The sequence below is a fragment of the Neophocaena asiaeorientalis genome, unplaced genomic scaffold (genome assembly GCF_003031525.2).
Source record: "Neophocaena asiaeorientalis asiaeorientalis breed wild unplaced genomic scaffold, Neophocaena_asiaeorientalis_V1.1 scaffold4, whole genome shotgun sequence".
Taxonomy (NCBI): domain Eukaryota; kingdom Metazoa; phylum Chordata; class Mammalia; order Artiodactyla; family Phocoenidae; genus Neophocaena; species Neophocaena asiaeorientalis.
In genome coordinates this window covers 119139-146192 of record NW_020173682.1, presented here as the reverse complement: position 1 = coordinate 146192, position 27054 = coordinate 119139, and the positions used below count along the sequence as shown (strand labels likewise).

At 44.8% G+C, this 27054-nt stretch overlaps 3 protein-coding genes and 1 long non-coding RNA gene across 8 annotated transcripts in view; 3 read left to right on the top strand and 1 right to left on the bottom strand.

The window, feature by feature from the left end:
- The window catches only part of NMT2 (N-myristoyltransferase 2), a 29155-nt gene extending 22604 nt beyond the window's left edge, over positions 1-6551 (top strand). The window contains exons 9-11 of one of the 2 annotated variants that reach the window (XM_024750077.1): positions 1782-1949; positions 4123-4260; positions 4446-6551. In XM_024750077.1, the coding sequence (XP_024605845.1) occupies positions 1782-1949; positions 4123-4260; positions 4446-4466 (327 nt within the window). In that variant the 3' untranslated portion in view covers positions 4467-6551. Of the gene's footprint in view, positions 1-1781; positions 2350-4122; positions 4261-4445 lie in introns of those variants that run through there. The other variant, XM_024750078.1, reaches the window with a different exon arrangement.
- A 1064-nt stretch (positions 6552-7615) lies between these two features.
- On the bottom strand, positions 7616-12123 carry RPP38 (ribonuclease P/MRP subunit p38). 4 transcript variants are annotated; one of them, XM_024750079.1, is made up of 3 exons: positions 11599-12123; positions 10471-10602; positions 7616-8559 (listed from the first exon to the last, which is right to left on the bottom strand). In XM_024750079.1, the coding sequence occupies exon 3, from the start codon at positions 8547-8549 to the stop codon at positions 7704-7706; it is 846 nt and encodes a 281-aa protein (XP_024605847.1). In that variant the 5' UTR covers positions 8550-8559; positions 10471-10602; positions 11599-12123; the 3' UTR covers positions 7616-7703. The 4 variants fall into 4 exon arrangements, with proteins under 4 accessions (XP_024605847.1, XP_024605848.1, XP_024605850.1 ...); XM_024750080.1 differs by having other exon boundaries at positions 11690-12123; XM_024750082.1 differs by having other exon boundaries at positions 11703-12123.
- Positions 12124-12249: 126 nt separating this feature from the next.
- Positions 12250-22634, top strand: LOC112402865 (uncharacterized). Its single transcript, XR_003003780.1, has 3 exons — positions 12250-12629; positions 15785-15970; positions 22026-22634. It is a non-coding gene; the product is annotated as an uncharacterized LOC112402865 (long non-coding RNA).
- Positions 22635-26728: 4094 nt separating this feature from the next.
- ACBD7 (acyl-CoA binding domain containing 7) overlaps positions 26729-27054 on the top strand; it is a 2721-nt gene continuing 2395 nt past the window's right edge. Inside the window, exon 1 of the mRNA XM_024750070.1 lies at positions 26729-26752. Coding sequence (XP_024605838.1) covers positions 26729-26752 — 24 coding nt within the window. The remainder of the gene's footprint in view (positions 26753-27054) is intronic.

The following is a 27054-nucleotide window of genomic DNA, read 5'->3' as shown; positions in this document are numbered from 1 at the left end:
ATGCGGTATGCGGGCCTCTCACTGTTGTGGCCTCTCCCGTTGCGGAGCACAGGCTCCGGATGCGCAGGCTCAGCGGCCATGGCTCACGGGCCCAGCCGCTCCACCGCATGTGGGATCTTCCCGGACCGGGACACGAACCCGTGTCTCCTGCATCGGCAGGCAGACTCTCAACCACTGTGCCACCAGGGAAGCCCATGATGCTTTCTTTTATGATTTCCTTTCTATTTGAAGAATGTACTTCGTCCAGTCTTAAAGGTATGTCTGCTAGCAACAAATTCTTTTAGTTTTCATTTGTCTGAGAATGTGCTTATTTCCCCTTCTTTCCTGAAGAAAGTTTCGCCAGATACAGAATTCATGGTGGATGGTTCTTTTCTTTCAGCTCTTGTGCCACTTGCTTCCGGCCTCTGTGGTTTCAGGTGAGCAGTCTGCTGTCATTTGAATTAGTATTTACCCATAGGTAATGTGTTGTTTCTCTGTGGCTACTTTCAAGATCTTTCTCTGTCTTTAGTTTTTGGAAATTTCATTATGATGTGTCTTGGTGTGGACTTCTTTGGGTTTATCCTGTTAGAATTCACATGGCTTCTTGAATCTACTATGTCCGTTTTGCCAAATTTGGGAAGTTTTCAGCCATTGTCTCTTTCAGCCCCATATTTTCTTCTTTCCCTCTGGGACTCCAATGATATGAATGGTGAATCTTGTTACTGCCCCACAGATCCCTGAGGCTTAATTCTTTTTTTTTTTTTTTTTCACTCTGTTTTCTCTCTGTTGTTTCAGATTGGGTAAATTCAAGTTCAGTGATTCTATCCTCTGTCATCTCCACTCTACTATTGAGCTCATCCAGTGATTTCTTTTTTCCTCTAATTTCTGCTGTGGTGTTTTTCAAGTTGAAAATCCTTAATAAAGCTGAAAACTTAGGTCTTTAACCCATCTCTCACTTTTGCTTAACATCTTTAATTTCATAATGTCTGAAAAAAAGGTTTAATGAATCAGAAGCACTCAAAAACCAGATAATACATCCTCTGGAATTTTCTGCTAAAACAAATATTAGCAATGGCATATGTGGTCTAGCCTCCACAGCTGTATACTTCAAATACATCATGGTTTGAATTATATGCAGACTTGCATAGGTCACTGCAGGTAATAGAAACAATGCAAACAATATTGGCTAATTTCTTGTATTGAAAGTGTACCTGTGATGACAAAACAAACACCATCTTTCACATCCCTTTTTATTTTTGATAGCTTCAGATTTTCTCAGTTATTCACACACATATATTTTGGTGCAGTACCAGTGCCTTTTTACAAGCTTCTAAAAAAACAGCTTCCAAATCCTATCCAACTTCACTTTAAGCTGATACAATTCCTGCCTTGTGCCAAGAAGATTATTATACAGTATCCTTTAGTTGGAAAAGGTAGCCTTCTAATCCCTGGTGCTCTTATTCCTGCAAAAACAATGAATTTACTTTTATCACTGTCCCATAAGTCTAGAGAGACGCATTAGTCAACCAGAGAGCATTCCTTTTAGAACATTCTACTTCTTAAGAACTTGATGCCAGTTGCTGACGAGCCCTTAGGCTGAGGCACAGCTCCACGCTCTTCCTTGGCCTCTGCCCAGCATATGGTAAGCGGCTCCACATCAGACTTGGAGAGCGGAGCATGAGCTGTTGCTTTTCATTCTAACGGAAAGCTGTGGTGCAAGTCAGAGATCAAGATGTGAGCTGAGATGCCTGGATGAAACTTGTTCAAGGAGATGTTTACCTGACATTGCCTTTGTTCTTTAGAACTCCAGTGGTAAACTAACTGACTTCCTGAGCTTCTACACGCTCCCCTCCACAGTCATGCATCACCCCGCCCACAAGAGCCTCAAAGCCGCCTACTCCTTCTACAATATCCACACAGAGACGCCGCTGCTGGACCTCATGAACGACGCGCTCATCATCGCCAAGCTGGTACGCAACTCACTCCTTGTCATCCCGTGTGTGTCTCAAATATGTATATTGGAGTATATAAAACATCTTGTATTTTCTTCCACATGGTGGGGGGATTTGTTTGAGATACTTCTTATTGTTGACAGTCAAAGGAAGAATTTTGATGAGGTTTTTTTTTTTAATTTAATGGCTATTTTCATCATTAATTCTGTTGTAACTTAACCAAGAAGACATTTTGTACAAATTAGAAACTTGTAACCCTTATATAAAGATACACGAAATTCATAATATAAGGAATATAATAAAACTAATGTGATCCCGTGATACAGGCATACCTTGGAGATATTGTGGGTTTGGTTCCAGATGCTTCCAGATCACTGCAGTAAAGAAAGCGTCGCAATAAAGCGAGAGCCACATGAGTGTTTCGGTTCCCAGTGCATATAAAAGTTATCTTTACACTATAGTGTAGTCTGTTAAGTGTGCACTAGCATATTTAAACAATATACAGACCTTAATTTAAAATACTTTATTGCTAAAAAAAATGCTAACCATCATCTGAGCCTTCAGCGAGTTGTAGTCATATCAGAGATCACAGATCACCATAACAAATACAATAATGAAAAAGTTTGAAATATTACAAGAATTACCAAAATGGAACACAGAGACACGAAGTGAGCAAATGCTATTGGAAAAATGACTCTGATAGACTTGCTCGATGCAGCGTTGCCATAGACCTTCAATTTGTAAAAAACCCAGAATCTGTGAAACTCAATAAAACAAGGTCTGTCTGTATGGGGAAAATATGAGTGTGTTGCAGTGAATAATTGGCAACAGTAGGTTTTTTGATTCAAATAAATAGTCTCTGAATTTTAAAATTAAAGAAATTTAATTTTAACTATTAGAATTATTATTATTAAAAGGATTTAAAATGAAAAGAATTAAATTCAAAATGTTCCTTACTATATTTGCATTATTTTTCTATTTCCTCAGTGTGGTAGTAAGGATAATTGTTAAATTCTTGCTATAAATAAACATTTTTCTTTAAAAAGAAATTGAAATCAGCTGACGGGGACATTTTGATGTAATTGCTGAGTGAGAAGATAAATATTGTTCACAAGAAATTGGGAGCAACCCTTCAAAAGTGTCTTCCTTGTAGTCTTGTATTTGATCATTGGAAACATTTTTTTTAATCTATTATAAGTGGATCCCCAAATCAGCATTCTCGTTTGCTTCTTTGATCTTGTAGCTCATTTTCAACTACCTCCCCAAAGCGGCCAGTAATAAGTTATTTAAGGTAAAACCCCTGAGAAATAGAAATGTAGGTGCTCCATCTATATCACATTTTGCATAGTATTATCTAAGCTTTTTTTTAAATTCTGTTTTTACTATTGAAATGTTACTAAATTTTATTTCCCATTATCAGCCCAAGACAGATACACGATTTAAAGTCTTTACAGCTTTGATTTCTTGGCGTAGGTTCAGGTAAGTCAGAACGTAGAAAGGCCAGTAACTAACAGTTCTGGTGATAGAGCCATCTAGGCAGCTGTTTGCTTCAAAAACAGGGACAAGGGCTTCCCTGGTGGCGCAGTGGTTGAGAGCCCGCCTGCCGATGTGGGGGACACGGGTTCGTGCCTGGGTCCGGGAAGATCCCACATGCCATGGAGCAGCTGTGCCCGTGAACCATGGCTGCTGAGCCTGCGCGTCCAGAGCCTGTGCTCCACAATGGGAGAAGCCACAACAGTGAGAGGCCCGCATACCGCAAAAAAAAAAAAAAAAAAGAGTAGCCCCCACTTGACCCAACTAGAGTAAAGCCTGCACACAGCAATGAAGACCCAATGCAGCCAAAAATAAAATAAATAAATAAAATAAATTAAAAAAAAAAAAACAGGGACAAAATATTTCCTGAAATTTTAATAGATTCTTTTTTGTCAGCCATCAGACTGCACTTCTCGATTCAGCATTTCTGGATAATCTTGCTGACTCCATCAGATTCACTGCTTGCTAGTTTAATAAGACAGTTTTGAACTGAATTCCTAACCCATACTATATATTGCAGACATTAAACCTTACTATAAATGCATTATCAATTCAAGCTATTAGTAGAGGAATGAAATGTTATACTGAAATACATAATATACAAAACACTCTAATCCTTTGAAACTTTAAAATTAAAAAATTTTTTTTACATTGACAGAAAGGATTTGATGTATTCAATGCGCTAGATTTGATGGAAAATAAGACATTCTTGGAAAAACTCAAGTTTGGCATAGGCGATGGCAATTTACAGTATTACTTGTACAACTGGAGGTGTCCAGGGACAGAGTCCGAAAAGGTAAGTGAAGTTGATAAACCTTTGTAAACTTGATAAATTTACCTAGAAAATCCCATATTTGTTTCTCTTCGGATTGTTGAGAGTTTTTTTCTTTAGTAGCTTTTTAAAAATATAGATCTATTGTACTACATTATAATTTTTCTTGCTCACTTGTTTTTGCTATTCCATTTCTTTCCTCCCTTTAGGTTGGACTCGTATTACAGTAGATGGATATTTCTATTTCTAGAACTCTGATGTCATCATTTGTTAATATCCTAGTTAATGATTCCTGGAACTGCCATTCCAAAGAATAAAAGCACAACCTAAGTGACATCGAAGTGTCAGTAGCAGAAAAGATGGAAAAACATCGATTGGTGACCAATAGAACACATTTCTAGCTAGAATGTTAACATTCATCCTTATTTTCGCTGTTGACCCATTTTTAGGAGGGATGGAAGGAGGATACAAAGAGCACATTCCTCTCATTTTCAACCTTCTGACTGTCTCTCAATGAAGAGAAGGTATTTGTCCCTCTCTAGAAAAATGGACCGCTTTTCTATGGATTGAACAGAAATCACAGAATCGTGTAGGAAAATCTTTGCCGTTGTGTGGAGATGAACTGCTGCCTTTCTGTTTGTTAAGTGAGGGTCTGTGGGTCCATGTAGCAGAATGAGGGAGCCACTTGGAAAGGGTTTACTTATGTCACTGCACATGATCTCATCGGGAACACCTATGGAGCCAGCATTTCTGTAACGCAGTGATGAGCGGTAGGTGTTAAAGTGAAGAGTGAGATAAAAATATACTGGTTGACTATTTCTCTAGAAGCAAAGTTGCCAAATCAATAAACACACAAATGGGTGCTTTGATCTTCAGCAGGTTCGTGGATTGGTTCCAAAGCAAGGTTTGGGGCAAACATTGTGTTCTCTGAAGAGCACACAACCCTGACAAACTAGACTGTTCTGCTCCTGCAGAGACTCTCTTCTTCTCAGCAACAGCCAGGATACGCGAGGAAAAGAAAAATCAAAGCCCTCAAGTCAGAAGACATGCCCAGTGGAGTTTATGAGTGCCATCAGGACACTGATAATTTGAATGTTTTTATTACTTATGCAGAATTGCACATATTTCTCTATCCTTACACTTATTTATCATGAAAGCTGTCGTGCTCTAGGAAGATGTCTTATTTGTAAATAAGTCTTGTGGTTTTGTTACTGATGGTGTTTTTATCTAGGATTTGAAAATCCAAGTTTCTCGGTGTACATAGATAATGTATATATCACCAATAGCCCAAGGGGAAAAAGATGCTGGACAAGGCCACCTAAAACGGCCTCGACTCAAATACCACAAAGTAGATACTTCTTCCTGCCTTTATGTACCAGTGCCTAGGCCGTTCAGTCCAGAAAAATCTAATTACCTTCGACAGCAGCATGCCCTTCCTTCATGTTATAAGTAGTCAAAGGACACAATCATACCTTATAAAAACCAGGCAGGAGCTAGCACACTGTGGCCCATGAGCTAAACTCAGCACATCACCTGTTTTTGTACAGCCCACGAGCTAAGAATGGTGTTTACATTTTTGAATGGTTGAGGAGGAAAAAAAAAAAGTTTTGTGACACATAAAAATTACAGGAAATTCAGATTTCAGCATCCATAAAGTTTTATGGGAACAAGTCCTCATTCATTCATGTGTTGCCTGTACGTGGCAGGCAGGGTTGAGTTGTTCTGACAGAGACTGTGGACCCAAAGGCCTAAACCTGGCCCTTTAGGGAAAAAGTTCTATTGCCTCTGATTTCCTCTAAAAATCAGAAAGCCTCTTTCTGCAGCTTCCCGTCATCCTGAAGGCCACCCCACAGCTGTGGCACCCTGGAACCTCCACTAGGGGGCATGCGTGGGCTCCGAAGTTGTCCTTAATTTAGGACACCACAGTTTTCCTTCTCGAAGACGCAAGGGAAGACTTCTCCTATAGGATGATTCAAACTCAATTGCGTTACCTTTTTTCTCCTAACGTGAGGAGGATGCCTGCAGAAGCAAAAGTGAACCAATTCACTGAAACACCAGAATTAAGTAAACAAGATTTTTAACATAACCCAGAGTCGAGGGTCCAGTTGGGAATTACGTTCTGCTCATTTTTATGGCACAGTCTTAACATGAAGTAGGTTTTCGAATAATTGCAGGACTGTCCCTCAGAAATTGTGTCACGGGCTCACCCCATGACAAAACTGTGGCATTGTTCCTCTATTCACTTACATAATTGCAGTTAATAGAGTTCATGTTCTTTTACTCAGTAATTTTTAAATACAGTAATTTATAAATTATTAGCACATTTGCCGCTTTATAACGCCTCTTTATAATTTACGCATGTTACCAATGAGCATTTTAAAGTAGAAAATCAGTACAGCTGCTTGTGTTTATAAAGTAGCCGTTAGAACTAAATTTCAGTGCAATACACAGTGTCTTACAGATTCAAAACACCCACACCACCCCGTGTCCTTTGTCAGTAATGGAAATGCTCTGGTCCATGACGTACCCTTGCCCACACACCCCACCATTTTTTGGTCAAGATGGCATTCAGTAAATTTAAACGGAGGGGGCATAATCCACAGATCAACCAGAATTTAGGCCGAAAATAAACTTTGGCAAGCCAGTACCTTCCCCGTAAATTACAGAAAGCACCTTTTCCAAACACATGCTGTAAACAGCGGATGCTTTAACACAGAGCACCGATCCTGTTCCATATACTAACACGAGTGACCCCTGTGATGGCAGACCCACCTCTGAGCATCCAAGCTCCTCCGCTTATTTTTTTCTTCTCTTCCTGCTTTATTTCACCTAATTACCATCGTACTTTGGATACATGCTAAAGTCCCAAGGAGGTAAGTTAACCGTGTAAAGGAGTGAATTCTTACCTAGTCAGAATACCTTATCTGGCAATTTTGATAAATGTTTAGCCTTTCTCCCAAGCCCACGCTTAGGCCTGCCTACAAAGAAAGGCAAACTGACAGTAAGAAATAATAATGTATTGTTTCTGAGGACAGTGTATTGCTTGGCATTTACCATCTTTCCTTTACAACTGATGGTGCACCTGCCATCCAGTTTCATCTCCCCCGCCAACTAGAACCGTGTCTGTGTGGCCTATTTGCCAAGTTTGGACAGAAAGATGTCCAGTGTTGCAGGATACAGATGTCCTTGCTCTCAAGCATTGTGCCAGCCTTTTAAAAAGGGAAATTATACAAGCATGGACATTAGTTCCAATAAACTTTTGTTTTGATACTCATACTGCTGAACATTCTCTGCACTTAGTGTCCCTAAGCTTCAGCCTATCTGTATTCTACTGTCAGAGAATCTTACACATTTGGAAGGAATGATACTAAACAGTGTCCCAAGAATATATGTAAAAGTCATTTTATTTGCGGCTTCTCTACGAGGTGGCGTTTTACAACTGTATGAAGTGACAGGTTTATACAAGGTTACTTTGAAGCTGTTTTTTTACATTTGGGTGGCTTCCTTATCTTATTGGGGTTTGGAATCAGTTTCTTTATTTTCAGGGGTTGTAACACTGCAGCCTGCTGACCCTCAGCAAGCTTTCTCTTGGAGTTAGAGAGGTCTTCGAAGGAAGTGTCCAAAATCTCTTTGTCTTGGCTTTCCAAAGACTCCATCTCCGGGTTCTCCCCGGGGTCTTCAAGTGTGTCTCGGAGCCACGGCACGTCCAGACGGGGGACTCTGGGGATGATGGCCCTCACTTCCTCCGCAAACGCAGCGGTGTTTCTTTTGAACCCCAAGGCCAGGACGCACGTCAAGCCCATGGCGGGTGCGAGCCTCTCGCTGAGCCGGGGCACCTGGCAGGCAGGGACACCTCTGCTGGCGCTCAGCGGCACCAGGTGCGCGGTGACGATGGCCGGCTTGGCCGACTTGCACGCCAAGACCAAGAGGAGCTCGTTCCTCTCCAAGGCTCTAGTGACCTCGTTGATGCCGATGGCAAGCTGCTTTCTGACGTCGGCAGGGGTCCACCCTGATGCCTGGGGCTCACCTGGCTTTTCCTCCTTCAGACCCTCACCAGTGTCCACATCCATGCTGCACGTGTCTCCGCTTTGTGTTTTCAAAGCGGGCTGCTTTCTCTTTCTCTTCCTGTCCTCAGTCTTCTGAAGCCCGAGAGATTTAATCCTGTCCTCCAGGGTCTGTAGTATGAAGTGCATATCCTCCCTGTCCAGGGCACCCCAGCGGATGGTATATGGGTTGTTCAATGATGTCTTCACAGGTAAAGGTCTGGTCTTCCGCACAGAGCCCCTCCCTGGTGCCTGGGGGGCTGCGGCCATTCTGAAGACCCTTCACAGAGGAGCAAAACGACAAAGGAAAACACGTGTTAACTAGACATGCACGCCTTAAGGATATCTTGGCTGTGCCCTTTCTGATTTTGGAAAGGCTAAAGCAAGCCTACTTATATAGGACATATATACACGTACATGTATATATGTGACCATACATCTAACTTCTCTTTCAAGTTTTCCCCATTTTTTCCTGTGATTCGGTCTTCATTCATATACATGCAATTTATGAATGTTTTGCGTTACTGTGATCATACTGAAATGTATTTATTTCCTTTAAAATGTTCCATGTTGCTACTTGTTCATAATTGTTTATCCTCTTCAGGACCTCTGGTATTAGTCTGATAGATTTGTTACCATTTTCTGTATTGCCCTCTACTTAGGCTTCCGTCCATCCATTCAGCAAATATTCACTGAGCACCTCCAACTCTTGAGTCACGGGTACCGGGTTTCAGCCTTCAACAAATTCCCACCACCACCTCTGTGAGTCCCCGAGTCCGCCTGCCTCAGCACACAGTCTCTAAGGGCCCTGGAAGCCTCTGCCATTCATAATTAACCAGCTGTGGTTATTTTTAAGAACTGGGACCATAATGTATGCACATGACTAAAAACCCAAATGATACTTTCATTCTGTGCCTTTTTCTAAGTCTCCTTCCCTCCCTGGACCCTAAATTTCTTGTCTGTCTGTTCTAAAACACGATACACAGATTCCCCCTTCCCCTGATAAGTCCAAGCTGGCCGTTCCTTTGGCTGACAATGTGATGAAATCTAGGGAAATATCGTAATGAAATTTAAAGATATTAATCCATTAAGGCAAAATAGTAACAGGGATCCTTGCTGGGGAAATATTATAAACCACCGTTCAGAGGAGCATGTCCTGTTTGTCCTGCCCAGAGGTAACTGCATATTCCTGGGCTCAGCCGGGAACCACAGGGACCCAAGTTGCAGAAGTGAAGGAAGTTAAACAAGCCAGCTCTGGAGAAGTCTGGTTTTGGAACTGTTCCTGTTTTCAGATAACCAGATTTTCTCATTCCAGGTAATTCATCCCACGCACACCTGCTCCCCGCTCCCCTAAGCGCCCCTGGCAGGATGAAAATAAATGAAATCTCCAATCAAACACCCCCCTAAGAGCCCGGCTGCTGCTGCTGAGGAGCGGGTGTCCTGTGGAGTGTGTCATAAGGCACGTTCTCCAAGAATTAATTGGTTCTCACCCGATTCCTGCGTGATGGCCCTGTGTGTGGAGGAGGAAACAGACTCAGGTTAAGTACCATGCCAGAGCCACAGCTGGTTTCCCAAATCCAAATTATATGCTCTTTCAATCCTGGCTGCACCTAAAAAATAATCTGTGACTTTACAAAAGACAGAGATGGTTGGTCCGTTCCCCAGGTCTGCTGAATCGGAATCCTGCGGAATACAGCAGGGCACCTGTACTTGGCAAAAGGATGCCCAGCTTAATGCGATACAGAACCGGAATTGGGCACCACTGGTGTAGGACAGGGGGCCTTTCCACAGTGGAAAGGCCTGAGACAGGGTCTCCTGACCTCCACCGGCCTCAGACGTTCCTCCTACATCACCTTCTCACGGAAAACCAAAACTCAGCTCCCTGGGGTGTGAGCTCAGACCTCGTTCGTGTCAGTGTTGCCCACTGCTAGAGACTCGGTGTCTGCCCCCTAAGCTGCTTCCTTCCGGTGCAGCCCCCCCGCCCCCGCCATCCCCATCATCCCCGTGCGAAGCAGGAGGCAGCTCATCCAAATCCAAGGAAGTGACTGGCAGAGGCTGGCACCAGGTTGAAGATGGTCAGGAAAAGGGAAATAAACGACCAAGGAGCAAATATGAGGATCTATCGGAGCTCTGCTAGACCACAAACTGCAGTTCCTGTGCCTCGGCATTCAAACAGGGAGTGAGTACTTACAGTTACGTGCTGCTCTGGGCATTAGCTCCTCCTGTCTTCAGAATCTAGGCGAGGGAGACACGAGCCAAGTGGTTCAGATAAGTAGAGTCTCACGGGATAGAATCCAAAACCAAAGTGGAACAAGTAACAGCTCTGGAGGAGAAAATCGGGAAGGCCTTGCTGGGGTGCCTTTGGAGGCCTCTGCTGCCCGTGAGATCAAGCGCACACTCACTGGAGTGACATCCAAGGGCCCCCATGTCACCACCAGCCTACCTCCTTACACCCCACCATGGAGCCACACACTGTTTAATGAGGCCACCAGTTCTTCCCCTCCGTGGCTTTACGCACATTCCCTCTGCCTGGGGAACTATTCCCACCCTCAGCCCTACCACCACCTTTCTTACTTGAACAAGTATTTGTGGATTATCCACAATGCACCAAGCCAGAAAGATGATGAATTAAAGCAGAAACAGCCACTGAACTCATTGGGCTTAGAATCTATGTGGGAGACTTACCCACAAGTAAAATATAAGATGTGATGCACATTAAGGTCAGGGACCTACAGGATCCCGAGCAGAGGCCTGACTCAGTTGAGGGGGTCAGGAAGGGCCTCCCGGAGGAAGTGACCTTTTAACCCACACGTGACACCAAAGGGAGTACCTATTCGGAAGAGCATCCCAGGGAACTGCATTAAAGGAAATGATGTCAGTGTCACTGGGGCAGAGATGCTAGAGAGAGCGGAGAGAGCGGGAAAGGCGAGGAAGGACCAGATGGTGAATACACTTGCAAACCCTACAGTGGGAAGCGGTTGTAACGTTCAAAGCAGAGTGGCGTGGCTGGAAAGGCGTCACAGAAAGATCTTTGGGGATTCGGGCCAGGAGGAGTCCTTTGCCGCGACCGGAAGCAGCAAAGAGGCTCCAGAGTAGTCCTGGTAAATGACGGTGGCCTTGGCTAGAGTCGCCGCAGAGGGGATGGACGGAAATGCATGCTACTTGAAACATTTAAGAGGTGCAATCCGCCCGACTCAGTGATGAACTCGGGGTAAAGCAGAAGGACTCAGGGAGGACTCCAAGTTTCTGGATCTGGTAGCCGACCCCCGAGTTACTCTCTTCCTATGGTCTGCCGCCTCTCTATCGAGTGCCTACTTACTTCACTACTTAACACACGCGACTGGAGTCATTTTCTGGTCCGCCTCCACTTCTAGACCGCGGAGTACAGAAGGGCCAGGGTGGGGCTTTACCTATTTCTCGTACCCGACAGACGCTCAACTCCAGGCAGAGAGCGGAGCGTGAGCCGAGGCCGGGACGCAGGAAAACACGACGGTACGGGTGGGGGCGGCCCCAGGGACTGGGAGACCTTGCGCGCACCCGGCCCAGTCCCAGGCTCGATCCCCACCAGCGGCCCCTCCGGATCTCAGACCCCAGCGCAGACCCCCACTCACGGTCGTCCCTGCGCCGGTTCCACGTGGGCCGCGCTGCGCGTACGCAGAGCCCACGCCTTCCCGGGCCCCGCCTTCCGACGCGGTGGGGCGGGGGAAGGGGAGGAGGAACGGCTCAGAGAACACGTTTCATTCTTCTGCATCGGGCCATTTCCAAACGGGAAAGTCGGCCCAGCGCGTCGCGACAGAGCGACGGAAGGTTTCTCTAAAAACCCTGAGTTTAGGAGCGGGTCGGAGGCTCTGAATAAGGCCCTCCAGCGGCAGTGCGCAGGCGCATTGTGTGTCTCGCGAGACTTCAGGTTGCCTGGTAACCGGCCACCTGCTCTCCCGGTTGCCCTGTCTGGGGAGCATTGTACCGCGGTTAGACTCCGGAGCCACCTGACGCCGCTCTTTTCTAACCCAATTTCTACCTTTCAGTGCCTGTTAGTCTGAGCCCCTCACTTTTCTGTTTTTGGCTTGCCTAAGGGACGCAAAATTCTGACCCAGTTCCCCCATCACCGAGCCTCTGCCGAATCCCCGGCACCGTGGAAATCAAGATAAATGGGGGATGGGGAGGTGGATTGAGGAAACCACGTGTTTACAGGCACCAATGTAGGAGATCTTGAGCCCCGGAAAGAGGAGAATAAAGGCTATCTTGAGTTGCGACAGCGGTTCAGAAAACACCAGATGTCTGCTGTGGCTACTCCAGCCAATGGAGACTTTAATGGTTACGAATGGAGTCGCTGGGAAGTCATGGGCAATTGTAAGTCCGCTGAAGAACACTTTCAAGGTCAGGGGTCTGAATCTGTTGATTTACCCTTGTCGAGAACCAAGACCGAAACCTTAGGTTGCTTCTGACCCAGTGAGCTTCCTCCCTCCCTACCCCCTTTCTTTTCCCTTTCCAGTCTAACTTAGCACTTTTATTCCTCTTCTAAATATCTTCCTCCTTTTCTCAATCTCTTCTTCACTGCTCGTTTTGTTTCCCATTCTTTGGTCTAGTTTCTGTGTTTTCAGTTTTCATCACCGACGTAGTACCCGACTGGCCGTAAACAAAACGGAAAGCTATACGTGTGGTCAGAGTTTTACAGGTTAGACGGGGTCAAGTGCAATTTTTTTTTTTAAATCACCATTAGAAAAATTAAAAAGAATGAATTTACGAGTCTGAGTGTAACAACAGGCTTTTATTTCATAGAATGAATAGTAAGAAATCGTCATGATGAGTTGCAAACATGCAGTTCTAAACTAGTCTCAGATCACAAACAGTTTTGGGCAGCCCGACCTCGTTGCCCAACAGAATTCCTCTGTTCTTGAAATGTCACTGACTGTCCTGATTCATCTCTGCCCTGTTTCTATCAGGTCTGTCGCCTTATTCATTAGAAACAAGATGGGCATTTTGGGCATTGGAAGGCAAGAAACTCGTGTCTTGTGATTTTTTAATAAATACTTAAAATTTTGGGGCTTCCTTTGTGGCACAGTGGTTAAGAATCTGCCTGCCAATGCAGGGGACATGGGTTCGAGCCCTGGTCTGGGAATATCCCACGTGCCATGGAGCAAGTAAGCCTGTGTGCCACAACTACTGAGCCTGCACTCTAGAGCCTGCAAGCCACAACTACTGAGCCCGCATGCTGCAACTACTGAAGCTTGCATGCCTAGGGCCCGTAGTCTGCAACAAGAGAAGCTACCGCAATGAGAAGCCCGCACACCGCAACAAAGAGTAGTCCCCACTCACTGCAATTAGAGAAAGCCCATGTGCAGCAACAAAGACCCAACACAGCCAAAAAATAAAAATAAATTTATTTTTTAAAATACTTAAAATTTTTGGTGGGGACTAGCCTTTATACTACCACTGATAAAGGCTGTGACCCTAGATCCTAAGGCAGATCAAGTGAAAAAAAGGTCTATTTATAAAGATTCAGACAGTAGGTCCAACCACAGTGTTACCTGTGTTAGGTAATAGCTTAGACTTCATAAATCACTCAACCCTTGAAACTATTAAACTCCTGAAAGAGCTTCAGCACCCCCAGAATAATGTTTTAAATTTTAAGGCTAATTACTCCCAAATCGATACAGTTTTGAAAGTAATAACTCTGGCTTTTGTTGTGGTAAATTGCTAATTATGGTTATCTTTGTTAGATTTAAATTGAATTAGATTAACCTTGGACCCAGTAATTTTTTGGCTTCTTATGTGGTCGGTGCAAACAGTTATACTTAATGGTGGCAAAGCTGAGATTAAAATGTTAAATGTAAGAGTCAACTGCAAAGTCATTTTTTTTTTCAAAGTAATGAAAACATAGTACTTCATCTACTGTAAAATTATAGGCTAATGACTTAGTCCTACAGAGTGCCTCTCAAACATTCAATGAACCCACGCTGATTTAAGAAATGATAAAGTATCATTTCAAAGATAACTAATGAATGTAAATCACATTTTAAGTAATGCCACCAATTATAAGGTTTTAAGGCTCTCAGAAATTCTTGTGTAAAAAGATGAGAAATTATTCAATCAAAGTGGAAGGTAATTATAATTTTAAAAGAATGAAATATTTGTGAATCTTATGTTTTAAAAGTAATCTGATAAATATTTTAAAATCTAATAAAATAAAAATAAAGTCTTCTCAGATCTAGCTTTTAAGCTATAAGACAAATAGAAACACGTGTCTGATTGAAATGCTAGAGTAATGGGGAAAAAATATGTCTACGTTTTTGTACCCCTAAGGTTTCAGACTTGTACCCTGAGCATCTTTTCTGCTTGTATGTGCTCTATGAAAATTCGCAGCCACTACATCCATGGCTCTGGAGCAAGACCAGCTAAGGTCGAGATCTTAAGTTCATCACTAACTCGTCACATGACCCTAAAGCAAACTAATTAACCCTGTCTATGAAGTGTTAAAAATAGTACCTGTCGTGAGGATTAGAAGAAATAATCTACTCAAAATGCTTAGTACAGCGCCTGGCACATACAAACTGCTTATTAAATGGAATTGATTAATCTAGTCACAATCTGAATTAGGAATTAGGTTCATAAAAATTAGGCCTCGGGCTTCCCTGGTGGCGCAGTGGTTGAGAGTCCGCCTGCCGATGCAGGGGACGCGGGTTCGTGCCCCGGTCCGGGAAGATCCCACGTGCCGCGGAGCGGCTGGGCCCGTGAGCCATGGCCGCTGAGCCTGCGCGTCTGGAGCCTGTGCTCCGCAGCGGGAGAGGCCACAGCAGTAAGAGGGGCGCGTACCGGAAAAAAAAAAAAAAATTAAGCCTCTATGATTTTAGTGCTTCTGTTCTATTTTAAGACTAATCAATATAATTTACAAAAATTTTGCTAAAATGAATGACTACATTTCAAAGGTGATTTCTCTCCCATTTGTATCACGCAAACATTGCAACAAAAAAGTAAAAAGAAAAAAAATTGTCCCATGACCCAATTACTTCAAAACACATTTCCTTTCAGTGTTTCCTTATAATTTGTTTCACATTTAAGTGTGCACTTACATTGTTAAATAATATAGATTAAATTTTGTGTTCTCATTTTCTTTCCATATAACATTTTCCCCCCCGTATTTCCCAAGCATAGTCTTCAAGTTCTCACTTTAACTCATATATTTGGTATCCTATTCTAATCAGTTTACTTTTTAAAAATAGCTGTTACCGTTATTTTACCGTGTAGAACCTCAACTTGATCTTTGAATATAAAACGTTATTTTTATATACATTCTAGGATTGGACTGTGGTTAGATTTATATGCTTGCCATGATGTAAGAATGATTTAAGAGACTTGGTGATAAGTTATGTCATTAGCCACAATGTTTTGATGAAAGAAAGTTAGCAACAAGAAAGTTTGTCAATAGAAGAATATAAGAGAATTGAGCACCAGATTCTTCTTTCCCTCTGTGGCATCCTAATCTTTGCTCTGTGTGTGTGTATTAGAGTTCTCCAGAGAAGTAGAACCAGTAGGAGATAACAGACGTGAATTATGGAGCCTGAGATGTGCCACAATCTGCTCTCTGGCAGCTGGGAACCCAGGAAAGCTGGTGATGTCGTTCCAGTTTAAACCCAATGGCCTGACAATCAGGGGAGCTGATGGTGTGAATCCCAGTCAAAGGGCAGGAGAAGGTGAGATGGGATGTCCCAGCTCAATCAGGGAAGCAAGAATTTTTGTTCTATTCAGGCCCTCAGTGGATAGGATGATGCCCACCTGCATTGGGGAGGGGGATCTACTTTACTGAGTCCACTGATTCAACTGCTAATCTCATCCAGAAACACCCCCAGAGACACACAAAGAAATAATGAAATAATGTTTAATCGGGCCAGTCAAGTTGACACATAAAATTAACCATCACAGTGTGATTGTTACTATATCATACATAATTGTTATACAAACAGTAATCAGTTAATTTAGAATCAGTGACTAGAAGAACTTTAGTGATGAGCTGCAAAATCAATGACCTTTTCAGTCTGCAGGTAACAAAGCATCCTCCTGAAAGTTGTTATTCAGTAGTTACTATCTGTCGTTAAAGTCTGGATCTTTTCCATGATTGGCTCATTTGCCTATACAGCATCTCAGCAAAATCCCAAGGGCTTTCTGTACTTGCCCTTTGCCATCCTCTGAATTCTGGTACTGGCCCTCAAGCTTGTCCTCTCAAGCTCACGGTTTAGTGGTGGCCTAACTGTGCCAAGGTCAAGGGCTCCACAGCCTCTGCACCCCTCCACACCCCAGTCTCCCTGACAAAGCCACGCCTGCATGGGGATCCAAGCAATGCAGCTCACTGAGGCCTCAGGGCTGTGCCCCACAGAGGGAAGCTGGGATGTGTCCCCAGCCCAGCACAGACTCCCAAGTGTGTCCCTTTGGCCACTTCTTCCACCCACACATCAGAAGTAGTGGCAGAGCCACAGAAAAAAACCAATTTGCCCCAGGCTGTGTCCAAAGGAAACTCCATCCACTGGGCAACCTCCGAAGGATAAGCCAGCCCAGCCTTTCCTCCGAAGGACCAGCAGGGGACTTCTTCACCAGCTTCAAGTTCAAGTTCATCCTGAAACAGCAGTGTTTCAGGTTTGTCAGAAGGAACCTGAAGCAGAGGCCGATGGCAGGCACTCACACCTCGTGGAGCGAGAACAGGGGCAGGGAAAAAGAAAACACGTGGGGAGACCAGGCTGCGCTCACTACACTTGAAGATCATGGGCGTCACGGAGCCCAGTGAGAAGGTGCAGAAGATCGACCAGGTGCTGGAAGGAAACAGCGGCCAGTGAGGGCTGAAGAGGAAACCTGTGCTGCTCCGGATGCAGGGCAGCCCGGCCGAGAGGACCTGGCGCAGGGGTCCAGCCGGTCACGGCCGTCGCTCAGCGCAGTCCCGTTTCAGTGGACAGCCACACGTCCACGGGCTTGGAAAGCACTCCCTCCAAAACTCACTGCAGCTTCACCTTCAGAAGGTGGCCGGGAGGCTCCAGTGAGACGCGAGCCTCCAGGAGCCCCGTTTGCGTCGGGGCCGCCTCCCTCTGCTGCTCGTCCTTCGCCCGTGCTTGTGGGTGAAGGGAGCCAGTGTGGCGAGGTGGCAGTTTGGCACCATATCAGAGCCCTGAAGGGGTTCTTCCCGGGAAAATCTCATAGGTGAGCTTTACCGAGGGCCTGACGAGCATTAGAGCCACCTGTATGCCAAAAAGAGTTTGGGGTTTATCATAAGAGAGCTGGGAGGTCCCTGAAACATGCAGGCAGCAGGGGTGCAGGATGCCCTTTGGATGACAGGACACTAACTCTGGCTGCAGGGTAGAGAAGCCATGGGATAAACGGCCAAGTTTCCTTGTGTTTCGAAAGTGGGCTTTTACCCCAGGGATTGGAAGTGAGGGAGACAGCAAGAAAAAAGTCAGCTCAAATGTCACTGGCTGTTCAGTGACCTCTCCTTTGTAATTTTTTGCATTCTACGTGATTAATTCCAGAATACAAAAATGGGAGCATGCTTTGCCAACTTGTTTTATGTGCCAGAGTTTCAGTGCAATGCCAAGAAAAATTCAAGAACTTTCTTCTATGGAACTTGACTCATGGATGTTAAAATTTCTATAAAAGAGCAATGTGCCAAAGACAATCCTTCCTGAAGAACAATGAAATTGAGAGGCTTTAATGATTAAGACAGTGTGATGGGGGCTTCCTTGGTGGCGCAGTGGTTAAGAATCCACCTACCAGAACACTCTATGACAAAATCACAGCAAGGTCCTTTCTGACCCACCTCCTAGAGAAGTGGAAATAAAACCAAAAATAAACAAATGGGGCCTAATGAAATTCAAAAGCTTTTGCAAGCTTTTGCACAGCAAAGGAAGCCATAAACAACCCTCAGAATGGGAGAAAATATTTGCAGATGAAGCAACTGACAAAGGATTAATCTCCAAAATTTACAAGCAGCTCATGAAGCTCAATATCAAAAAAACAAACAACCCAATCCAAAAATGGGCAGAAGACCTAAATAGACATTTCTCCAAAGAAGATACACAGACTGCCAACAAACACATGAAAGAATGCTCAACATCACTAATCATTAGAGAAATGCAAGTCAAAACTACAATGAGGTATCACCTCACACCGGTCAGAATGGCCATCATCAAAAAATCTACAAAGAATAAGTGCTGGAGAGGATGTGGGGAAAAGGGAACCCTCTTGCACTGTTGATGGGAATGTAAATTGATAACAGCCACTATGGAGAACAATATGGAGGTTCCTCAAAAAAACTAAAAATAGAACTACCATACGACCCAGCAATCCCACTACTGGACATATACCCTGAGAAAACCATAATTCAAAAAGAGTCATGTACCACAATGTTCATTGCAGCTCTATTTACGATATCCAGGACATGGAAGCAACCTAAGTGTCCATCAACAGATGAATGGATAAAGAAGATGTGCCACATATGTACAATGGAATATTACTCAGCCATAAAAGGAAACAAAATTGAGTTATTTGTAGTGAGGTGGATGGACCTAGAGTCTGTCATACAGAGTGAAGTAAGTCAGAAAGAGAAAAACAAATACCATATGCGAACACATATATATGGAATCTAAAAAAAAAAGGGGGGTTCTGAAGAACCTAGGGGCAGGACAGGAATAAAGATGCAGATGTAGAGAATGAACGTGAGGACACGGGGAGGGGAAGAGTAAGCTGAGACGAAGTGAGAGGGTGGCATGGACATATATACACTACCAAATGTAAAATAGCTAGTGGGAAGCAGCCGCATAGCACAGGGAGATCAGCTCGGTGCTTTGTGACCACCTAGAGGGGTGGGATAGGGAGGGTGGGAGGGAGACGCAAGAGGGAGGGGATATGGGGATATATGTATATGTATAGCTGATTCACTTTGTTATACAGCAGAAACTAACACACCATTGTAAAGCAAGTATACTCCAATCAATATGTTAAAAAAAAAAAAAGGAATCCGCCTGCCAATTCAGGGGACACAGGTTCGGTCCCTGGTCTGGCAAGATCCCACGTGCACCACAACTACTGAAGCCCGCTCACCTAGAGCCTATGCTCCGCAACAAGAGAAGTCACCGCAATGAGAAGCCCATGCACCGCAACGAAGAGTAGCCCCCGCTCGCCGCAACTAGAGAAAGCCTGTGTGGCAGAAACAAAGACACAATGCACCCCCCACCCAAAAAAAAAAAGACAGTGTGGTGTAGGTGGAGGGATAAACAAATGCAGAGGCCAAAAAACGATTCTAACTGTTCTATGTTGCCCCTCATGTTTGCTCCTAAACCCACTCTAATCAGGCTTGCCCCCCTCCCCCGATGACTACATCACAACGTCCCTTTAGGTCATCAGTGATCTTGACAATGACCTAAATCCCGTTGTTAATTCTCAGTCCTCACCTAACCTAACACACTTTCTCACTCCTTAAGCTTTCTCAACACCGCATTCTCTTGGTTTTTCTCTTACTTGAGTGATCACTTCTCTGCCTCCTTGCTCCTTCTTCCTCTTCTCCCCAAACATTTGGTGTTGGGATTTCCCATGGCTCACTCCTCAGTTCTCTCTCCTTTTCTCCTCTATACACATTTCTTTTCTAGGGCCATCCTGTCTCCAGGTTCTAAACACCATCTCTATGACCATGAGTCCCAGATTTATATACCCAGCCCAGTCGAGACTTGAATATCTACCTGCCTATTCGGCGTCTCCACTTGGATGTCTGATATCTCAAACGCAGCATGTCCAAAACTCCACTTCTGATCTTTGCCACCCCACCAAGCCTACTCCACCTATGGTCCTTCCGGTTACTCAGGGCAAGCATCTTGGAGTTATCCTGACGCCTCTCTTTCTCACATTGCACGTAGAATCTCTCAGGGACTCCTGTTACTCTACCTTCAAAATACATCCAGAATCTGAACGACCTCTCACTACCTCTGCTGCTACGACCTGAGTTGGAGACCCCCATAAGTTCTCCCCTGGATTATTATTACAGTAAGAATCTTGCTTCCAACCTTGTTCTTTGTAGTCATAGCAACAGGAGTGATCCTTTAAAAAAGTAAGTCAGATCATGTCAGTCCTCACTCAAAACCATTCAGTGGTTCTGTTTCACTCCCGCTTGAAGCCAGATGCCTTTGTGCAAGGTCTCATATGATCTGGTCTCCGTCTCTTTCGCTTTCACCTTCTCTCTTGCTCCTCTGCTCTGGCCACGCCGGCCCCTCGCTCTTCCTCACATCTGCCAGGAAGCTCATTCCTTAGGGCCTTTGTGCTGGATGCTGCTTTTGCAAGGGAAACGCTTCCCCAGGGATCTTCCAGGTCAGCTCCCTCATCTCCTTCCATTTTTACTCAAATGTCATCTTCCCAAGAGGCATACCCTGATCACCGTATTTACAGTTGCAAGTCATCTCCTCATTCCACATACACAAGATTCTCCATCCCTTTGCTCTGCTCTTTTTAAAAATAACACCTATCACCTAACATCTTTTAATAGACTATATAATTTGCTTATTATATGTGTTTATTATCTGTCCTCCCCTACCAGGATGTGACACAGGGATAGGGATCCTTGTTTGTTTTGCTGACTGATGATTCTCAGAAACCTAGAATGGTGCCTGGCTCATGTTGGCACTCAGTAGCTATTTGAATGAATGAATGAATGAATAAGGCAGATAGGATGGATTGGAAAGAGGAGAGTCACAAAGGTAAAGGGAATGTTCTGTTTCTTAAACTGGCGGTATGTTCATACATGTGCCCTTTATTTTTAAAATTTTACTTACGTATGTATGCATAGTGGTTTATAATCAATATTTAATTACATAGTAAAAAAAAAAAAGAACTTGATTGTCCAACTTGACTGACTCTCTAAGGGTTCCACAAAGCTGAGTTCTCACTGCACCTAGTATATTATTATCGCTGAATAGAGGACACCAGTGTTTCCATTGTCTCTTTCTTTTTGCTCCTTGAGACAGGCCATCAATGGCTCTGGAATCCAGTCGGAGGATGGTAACTCAAGAGAAGAACATGTTTTGAAGAGTTCTTAAAAGAACCTTCTAGACTTAGAGGATAAAATGGAGCACAGTATATCTTTTCTCTCCTCTTCTTCTGATTTCTTATAATGACTATAATGCCAAATTATCTCAGCTGCAAATGCACACCGATATTGGACCTCACTGCAGTATCTCCCTGCTGACACACCGATAAACAGGGCTCTCCGCAGCAGACAAGAGCGCTCGCTGTTCTTAAGCTGCTGTTTCCTTTGCGCCTTTGTGTTTCTCATAGTCGGGAAATTAGAAAGAAAAAAAAATCCTGCCCAGTACATTTTTCTTTCTCTTCTTTTCTTTCTTTTCTTTTTCTTTTGGCCACGCCACAAGGCTTGTGGGATCTTAGTTCCCCAACCAGGGATCACCAGGGATCGAATGGGGCCCTCAGCAGTGAAAGTGCAGAGTCCTAACCACTGGACTGCCAGGGAATTCCCCCCAGTATATTTTTCTAAAATTTGTTTTTGTTCTTTATTTGGAAACTCATTGATTTCACCATGAAAATATTTTCGAGGAGAAAATAAAAAATCAAGGGATTTACATGAAAAAATAGCAAATAATTTTTAAATGTAATTTTATGCAAAAACAAGCTACGGTGTTTCGGGGCCTCGAAGTGCTATACGTTGTTGCATTGTTAGACATTTCAAATCAGTAACTTTCTTAAAACTAAGTTTGCCGTTTCTTCCAGTCACTTTGCCCCACTAAGGCTTCTATGTAAATAAAGAGTCCGAAATGAACTCCTCGGAAGACCAGAAAATGCAGTTCCAGTTCTTTGAAAATTTAATCAAATGTGAATCAAAACCCCATTCTGTGTCTGCAGACTTGGAGTGACACTGGGTTTGTTCCCCTGGAGAATGGGGTCAACTTGAAGAGTCCTGTGCTTTTACCCTAATTCGGGGTGTTTGCAGCGCGTATTCAGAATCTAAGTGGCCTAACGAGGAGAAAAGAGACAAACTACCACCAGCCTTTTTCATTCCTGATGGACTGACCGGTGGGGAGACCAGAGAGGTCTGAAGAAACAGCTGCCTGCCTTCCAGGTTTTTAGGAATCGTGCAGAGGACAGAGATACATATCAAAAGAAATCCCAAGTGAGGTCCGTGCCCCGGGGAGACAGACCTCTCTGGATTTCCTGCAAACAACCTCTTGAGAAAGAACAGGGCAGCGAGCCAGAGGCGGAGTAGAACTCATTTGAATTCCTGTCCCTTACCTTTGCCCAGCCAGGCGCCGCGGGCAGGGCGGGCGCCGCTCACCGCCCAGCCCCGCCCTCCAAGGGCAGCGACCAATGGGAGACGGCCGGGCCCGAGAGCACGGCCAATGGGAACCGGTAGGCGGAGGCGCGCTTCTCTTTAAGGAGCGTCGGGGCGCGGCGTCGGGGGAACCCAGCGCCTGGGGTGGCGCAGCGTTTGGACGTCGCGCCACCGTGTCCCCGCAGGTGAGCTGGGGGTGCGCCGGCCGCGGGGGATGGGGAGAGGCGTGCTTCCTGAAGGGAAGCGCTCGTGTGGGGCGTGGGGCCGGCGTGATACCCCTCGGATGGCACGGCGCTTCGGGCAGCCCAGGGTGCTCGCCCCCGCAAGCCGTCTGCGGGGACCCCGAGACACGCCCACCCCACCGCGGCCGCCTCGTGGTTGCCGGTAGCCAGCGGCGGTGCCAGCTGTTGACGGCGAACCTAGCTCCCTATGGCAACACTTGTGAACCCCGGGGATTGGTTAGACGCAAAATAGGCATGGGCCAAGGGGGAGGGCGGGCGCCGAGTTGCTCCGGGAAGACCCAGCGGGCCCTGATCCTCCGGCTCTTCCCATCCTGGAGAAGAAGGTGTGGGCGCCTGCGGTCTCACCCGCGCCCCTAGCTCCTTGGTGTGTCCAGGGGCTCTCCCAGGCAAGTGCAGTCTGGAAAACCACGATCTAAAAATACTGTTTTTATGATCTTTGGGAAAAAAATGTTCCGTGTGGAAATTTGCAGGAAAGCACAAATATAAGGTAAAACCATCAGGTATTCCTTCACCCAAGTGATAACCACGTTAACTGTCTATGTGCGCATGTGCATATATATGTGCGTGTTTATACACATACCGATTTTGCTATTTATATAGTTGTGTTCTTTTTTTTTTCGTATTGTGAGCGTTTTTTCAAAACTAAATATTCTTTAAAATGTTTTAAGTGTCTGCATTGGGTGCACGGCAGGATGCACCCGATTTGAGTGTCGGTGGTGACACGGGGGGGTCACTGCTACATTAGGGGCGGCGTCAGGGGGCCTTGTGAAACCTGAAAACATGAACAGAAGGTCTGAGGAGAGGCCTTAAGGCAGTTGTTTTGAAGAGCCTCGAGCACAGTCGCGGGGGAAGTCAAATGCACGCACATTCAGCCGGGATGCTGAGGACCCAGCTCCAGGAGAGTCAGCTCAGCGGAGGCTGAAATTGCTCACCAGAAGCATTGAGCCCAGCTCTACAGCAGCGCGGGAACATGAAACTTTCCCTTTGGCCCAGAATGCTTGGAATCGAATGTAAACAGCTGTACCTCTAAAGCTGTTGCTCACCTATGGTAACTTTCAGGCCCTCCTAATATCCACTCACGTATCATGCATTCCTTCAACAAGGAGGTACAGGGCTCAGATGGGTTCCTACCACCTGCCAAGGCTCTTGCTACCAAGATGAATGTTTGTGCCTGTCCTTTAGCATGGTTGCGTTGGGGAACAAATAAATACGTTTCCAGCAGACTTTGTGCCGGGTCCTAATAAATGCTGTCTGGGGCTGCCTGGAACCCTTCCCTGCCTCTGTCCATCCCCCAGGCGGTGACCCCCCAGGCTCAGCTAAGCACCATCTCCTCTGCGAAGACTGCTGCTCCTTCCTCTGTGGTCCCAGAGCACCCACTGCTCCTCCGTTAGAGCAGGTATCCCATGGTCACTGTGACCTGCTCATCTCCCGCTAGACGCCTAGATCTGTGAGAGCTGGCTGCCCTGCTCATCCCTGTGTGCTCAGCCAAGACCTGGCCATCAGGGGTGTTCAATGCATGGCGAATAGTATGATACAAGTGATGAGCTCTGGGTGGGCAGAGTTAACAGAATGAAATCAAGAATATTTACGTTATTAATCTTGTTTAATCCTCACACTTCCCTGCTGAGGTTGATATTATCCTTTTTTTGGCTGAAGCTGAATCTCAGAGGAACTTCATTGCTTGTGCAGAGTCCCATGGCAGTGTGTCTCAAAGCCAGATTCAAATCCAGGATCCTGATGCAAGGCCGATGTTTTTCCCACGGCAGCTCGTCATGGTTGGACTGGGGGAGCTGTACATTGGAACTACCACGTACAGCAGGAGTGTATCGAGTCGGGACGCCAGGGAAGGGCATGCCAGAGAGGAAGAGCGGTCCTGGGCCCTGCTCTGGAATGGACTTCTCTCTACCTGGGGAGGGAGGAGGGAGGGGACCCCTGAAATTGCCTGGGAAACTGTCAGGGGCTGCATTCTTGGGTGCAGCGGGTCTGAGACATTCATGGTTCCCTACCCTCAAAACGTGAAGCACAATTTTCCAGAAACTCCTTCCTGGAAGGCAGGGACTTAGCATGTTTTTTAAGAAGCCTTAGAATTCTAATCGAGGCTTAGCTTGCCAAAAGGAACCGAGTTGCTGTCATTGGAAAATGGCATGGGACTTGACAGCAAACAACATCTGAGATGCCTGCCAACCCTGCAGGGGAGGATCCCTATGCCTCTGGACAGCCTAGCCCTGCTCTGCCCTTAGGAAGCTGAGGGCAGTAATGTAGCATTTTAACTTTGTCCTTGTTATAGACACGATATGTGCACATTATAGGAAATTTAGAGAGTACAGACAGTAAACAAACAGGAAACTTACCAATAATCAGAGGCAATTAGTATTGACACGTTTTAGTATATATTTTCTATTCATTTTTTTCTAAAAGCTGAGTGTATACTAACAATGCTGTATCCTTTGTTAAATCATAAAAAGCACTTTTCACATCTTGCTTCATTGCAAGTACTTTTTGCATTTTATTCTAGAACTTTTTTTTTCAAAAAGCCTTATAATAAAAATTATAGCAGCTGTACTTTATTGAACACTCATTATGTGCCAGGCACTATTTAAAATATTTTGCATGTGTTGTTGTCAACTTATATCCTCATAAATAAGTTTTACAAGTGGGTGGGTGGTGGTATTGTAGGATATTGTCCCATATTTCAGATGAAGAAACAGACACACACAGGTTAAGTAACCTGCCCAAGACCACCACCCACCCAACTCTTAAGTGCTGAAGCTGAGAGTCAAACCAAGGCAGTCTAGGTCCAGGGCTTGTGTTCTTAACCATGATATTATCTATAAAGCAGCTGACAATTTCCTAGAAAAAAACTCAGATGAGGCAGGGGGTCTGTGCTTCATCCTAGTCACATGTACCCACACTTCTCAGATCCCCATAAAGATCGATTAGGTGGCTGGGCTATTTTCAAGGATATTTAGGGTAGAGACCCTGGTCTCTGGCTTACAAGCGATTTTTGTTCATCACAATACAACCATTCTAGTTGTGCTACTGTCCTGTCTTTGGAGCTTGATGGAAGTTTTACCCAGCAACTCTGCTGAGATCACAGGGATTCTGATGTCACAGTGGTCTCTCCACTTTCTCTACCAGGTCTTTGGATCAAAAGGGAGCTCTGGCTTCAGAGAAGGAAAGTAGGGGGTAGGGGTAGAATGCTTCTTTGAACCTCTCTTGTTTCATACCCAGGCTGCTGACAATTCCCCCTTACTCCTGATTTCAAACAAATAACACAAGAATGGAAAAAAGAAAAGAATGGAAAAAAATGGAGAAAAAAGAGAATGGAACAATTCTATTGTTCAAAGTAATCAGCAAAGCCTTTGTATATAAACTAAGAGGTTAAAAGGAGAAAGGAATAAATCTGCTAGGAGCACCTTATCCCTATGTGGAACAGTACAGGGGAAGGGGATGGCTGCTGGCCGAGCCCCGGGCTGAGAACCCTGGGCCAGCCCTAGCGGCTTGGGAACTAGGCAGGTCGGGGTTTTCAGAGGTAAGTCATGAATGGGGAGGACAGGTTTATTATTCAGTATATTTATATACAGAATTTCCGGGAAGTCAGTTTCTTTTCACTAATCAGCTAAGTTGACTGAACAACTTCTCTTTTCTGGAAATCAATTGAAATAAGTCTTAGAAGTTTTGGTCTCAATTTTTAAAGGAATCTATACAGGCAACTCAGCGCAATCAGAAGTACTGCCCTCAGAAACTAGCTAGTCCACTCAATAGGTATAAATAATACTGCTGTTGAAGCATGTGAGCAGAGAGGCACTGGGAGATGAATGCCTTGGACAAAGATATTCATTGGCAGCAAAGCTATTGCATACAGCAAAGCGTAGATTTTGGAAGAAGAGGAGGACGTGCTCATGAGGGTGATGAAGAAAGTGAAGGTAATGCCATCTAAAAAAATTAATAGAAACTTGTATTTATATACTTCTAACTTAGAAAAACTTTGCATTGGAATTTCTCAGATATAATTTTTTTGCATGTTTTTCTTTTACCTTTCCACCATCTTCAACCATTCTTCCCCCCACCTCTGGCAACTACCGATTTGCTCTCTATTAGTTTCTTTTTATTTTTAGATTCCACATATAAGTGAGATCATACAGTATTTATCTTTCTGCGTCTGACTTATTTCACTTAGCATAATGTCCTCCAGGTCCATCCATATTGTTGTAAATGTCGATAGCTC

Bases quoted from the DNA above. Each gene is read 5' to 3' on its own strand.
- RPP38 (XM_024750079.1), bottom strand. From the start codon at position 8,549: ATGGCCGCAGCCCCCCAGGCACCAGGGAGGGGCTCTGTGCGGAAGACC.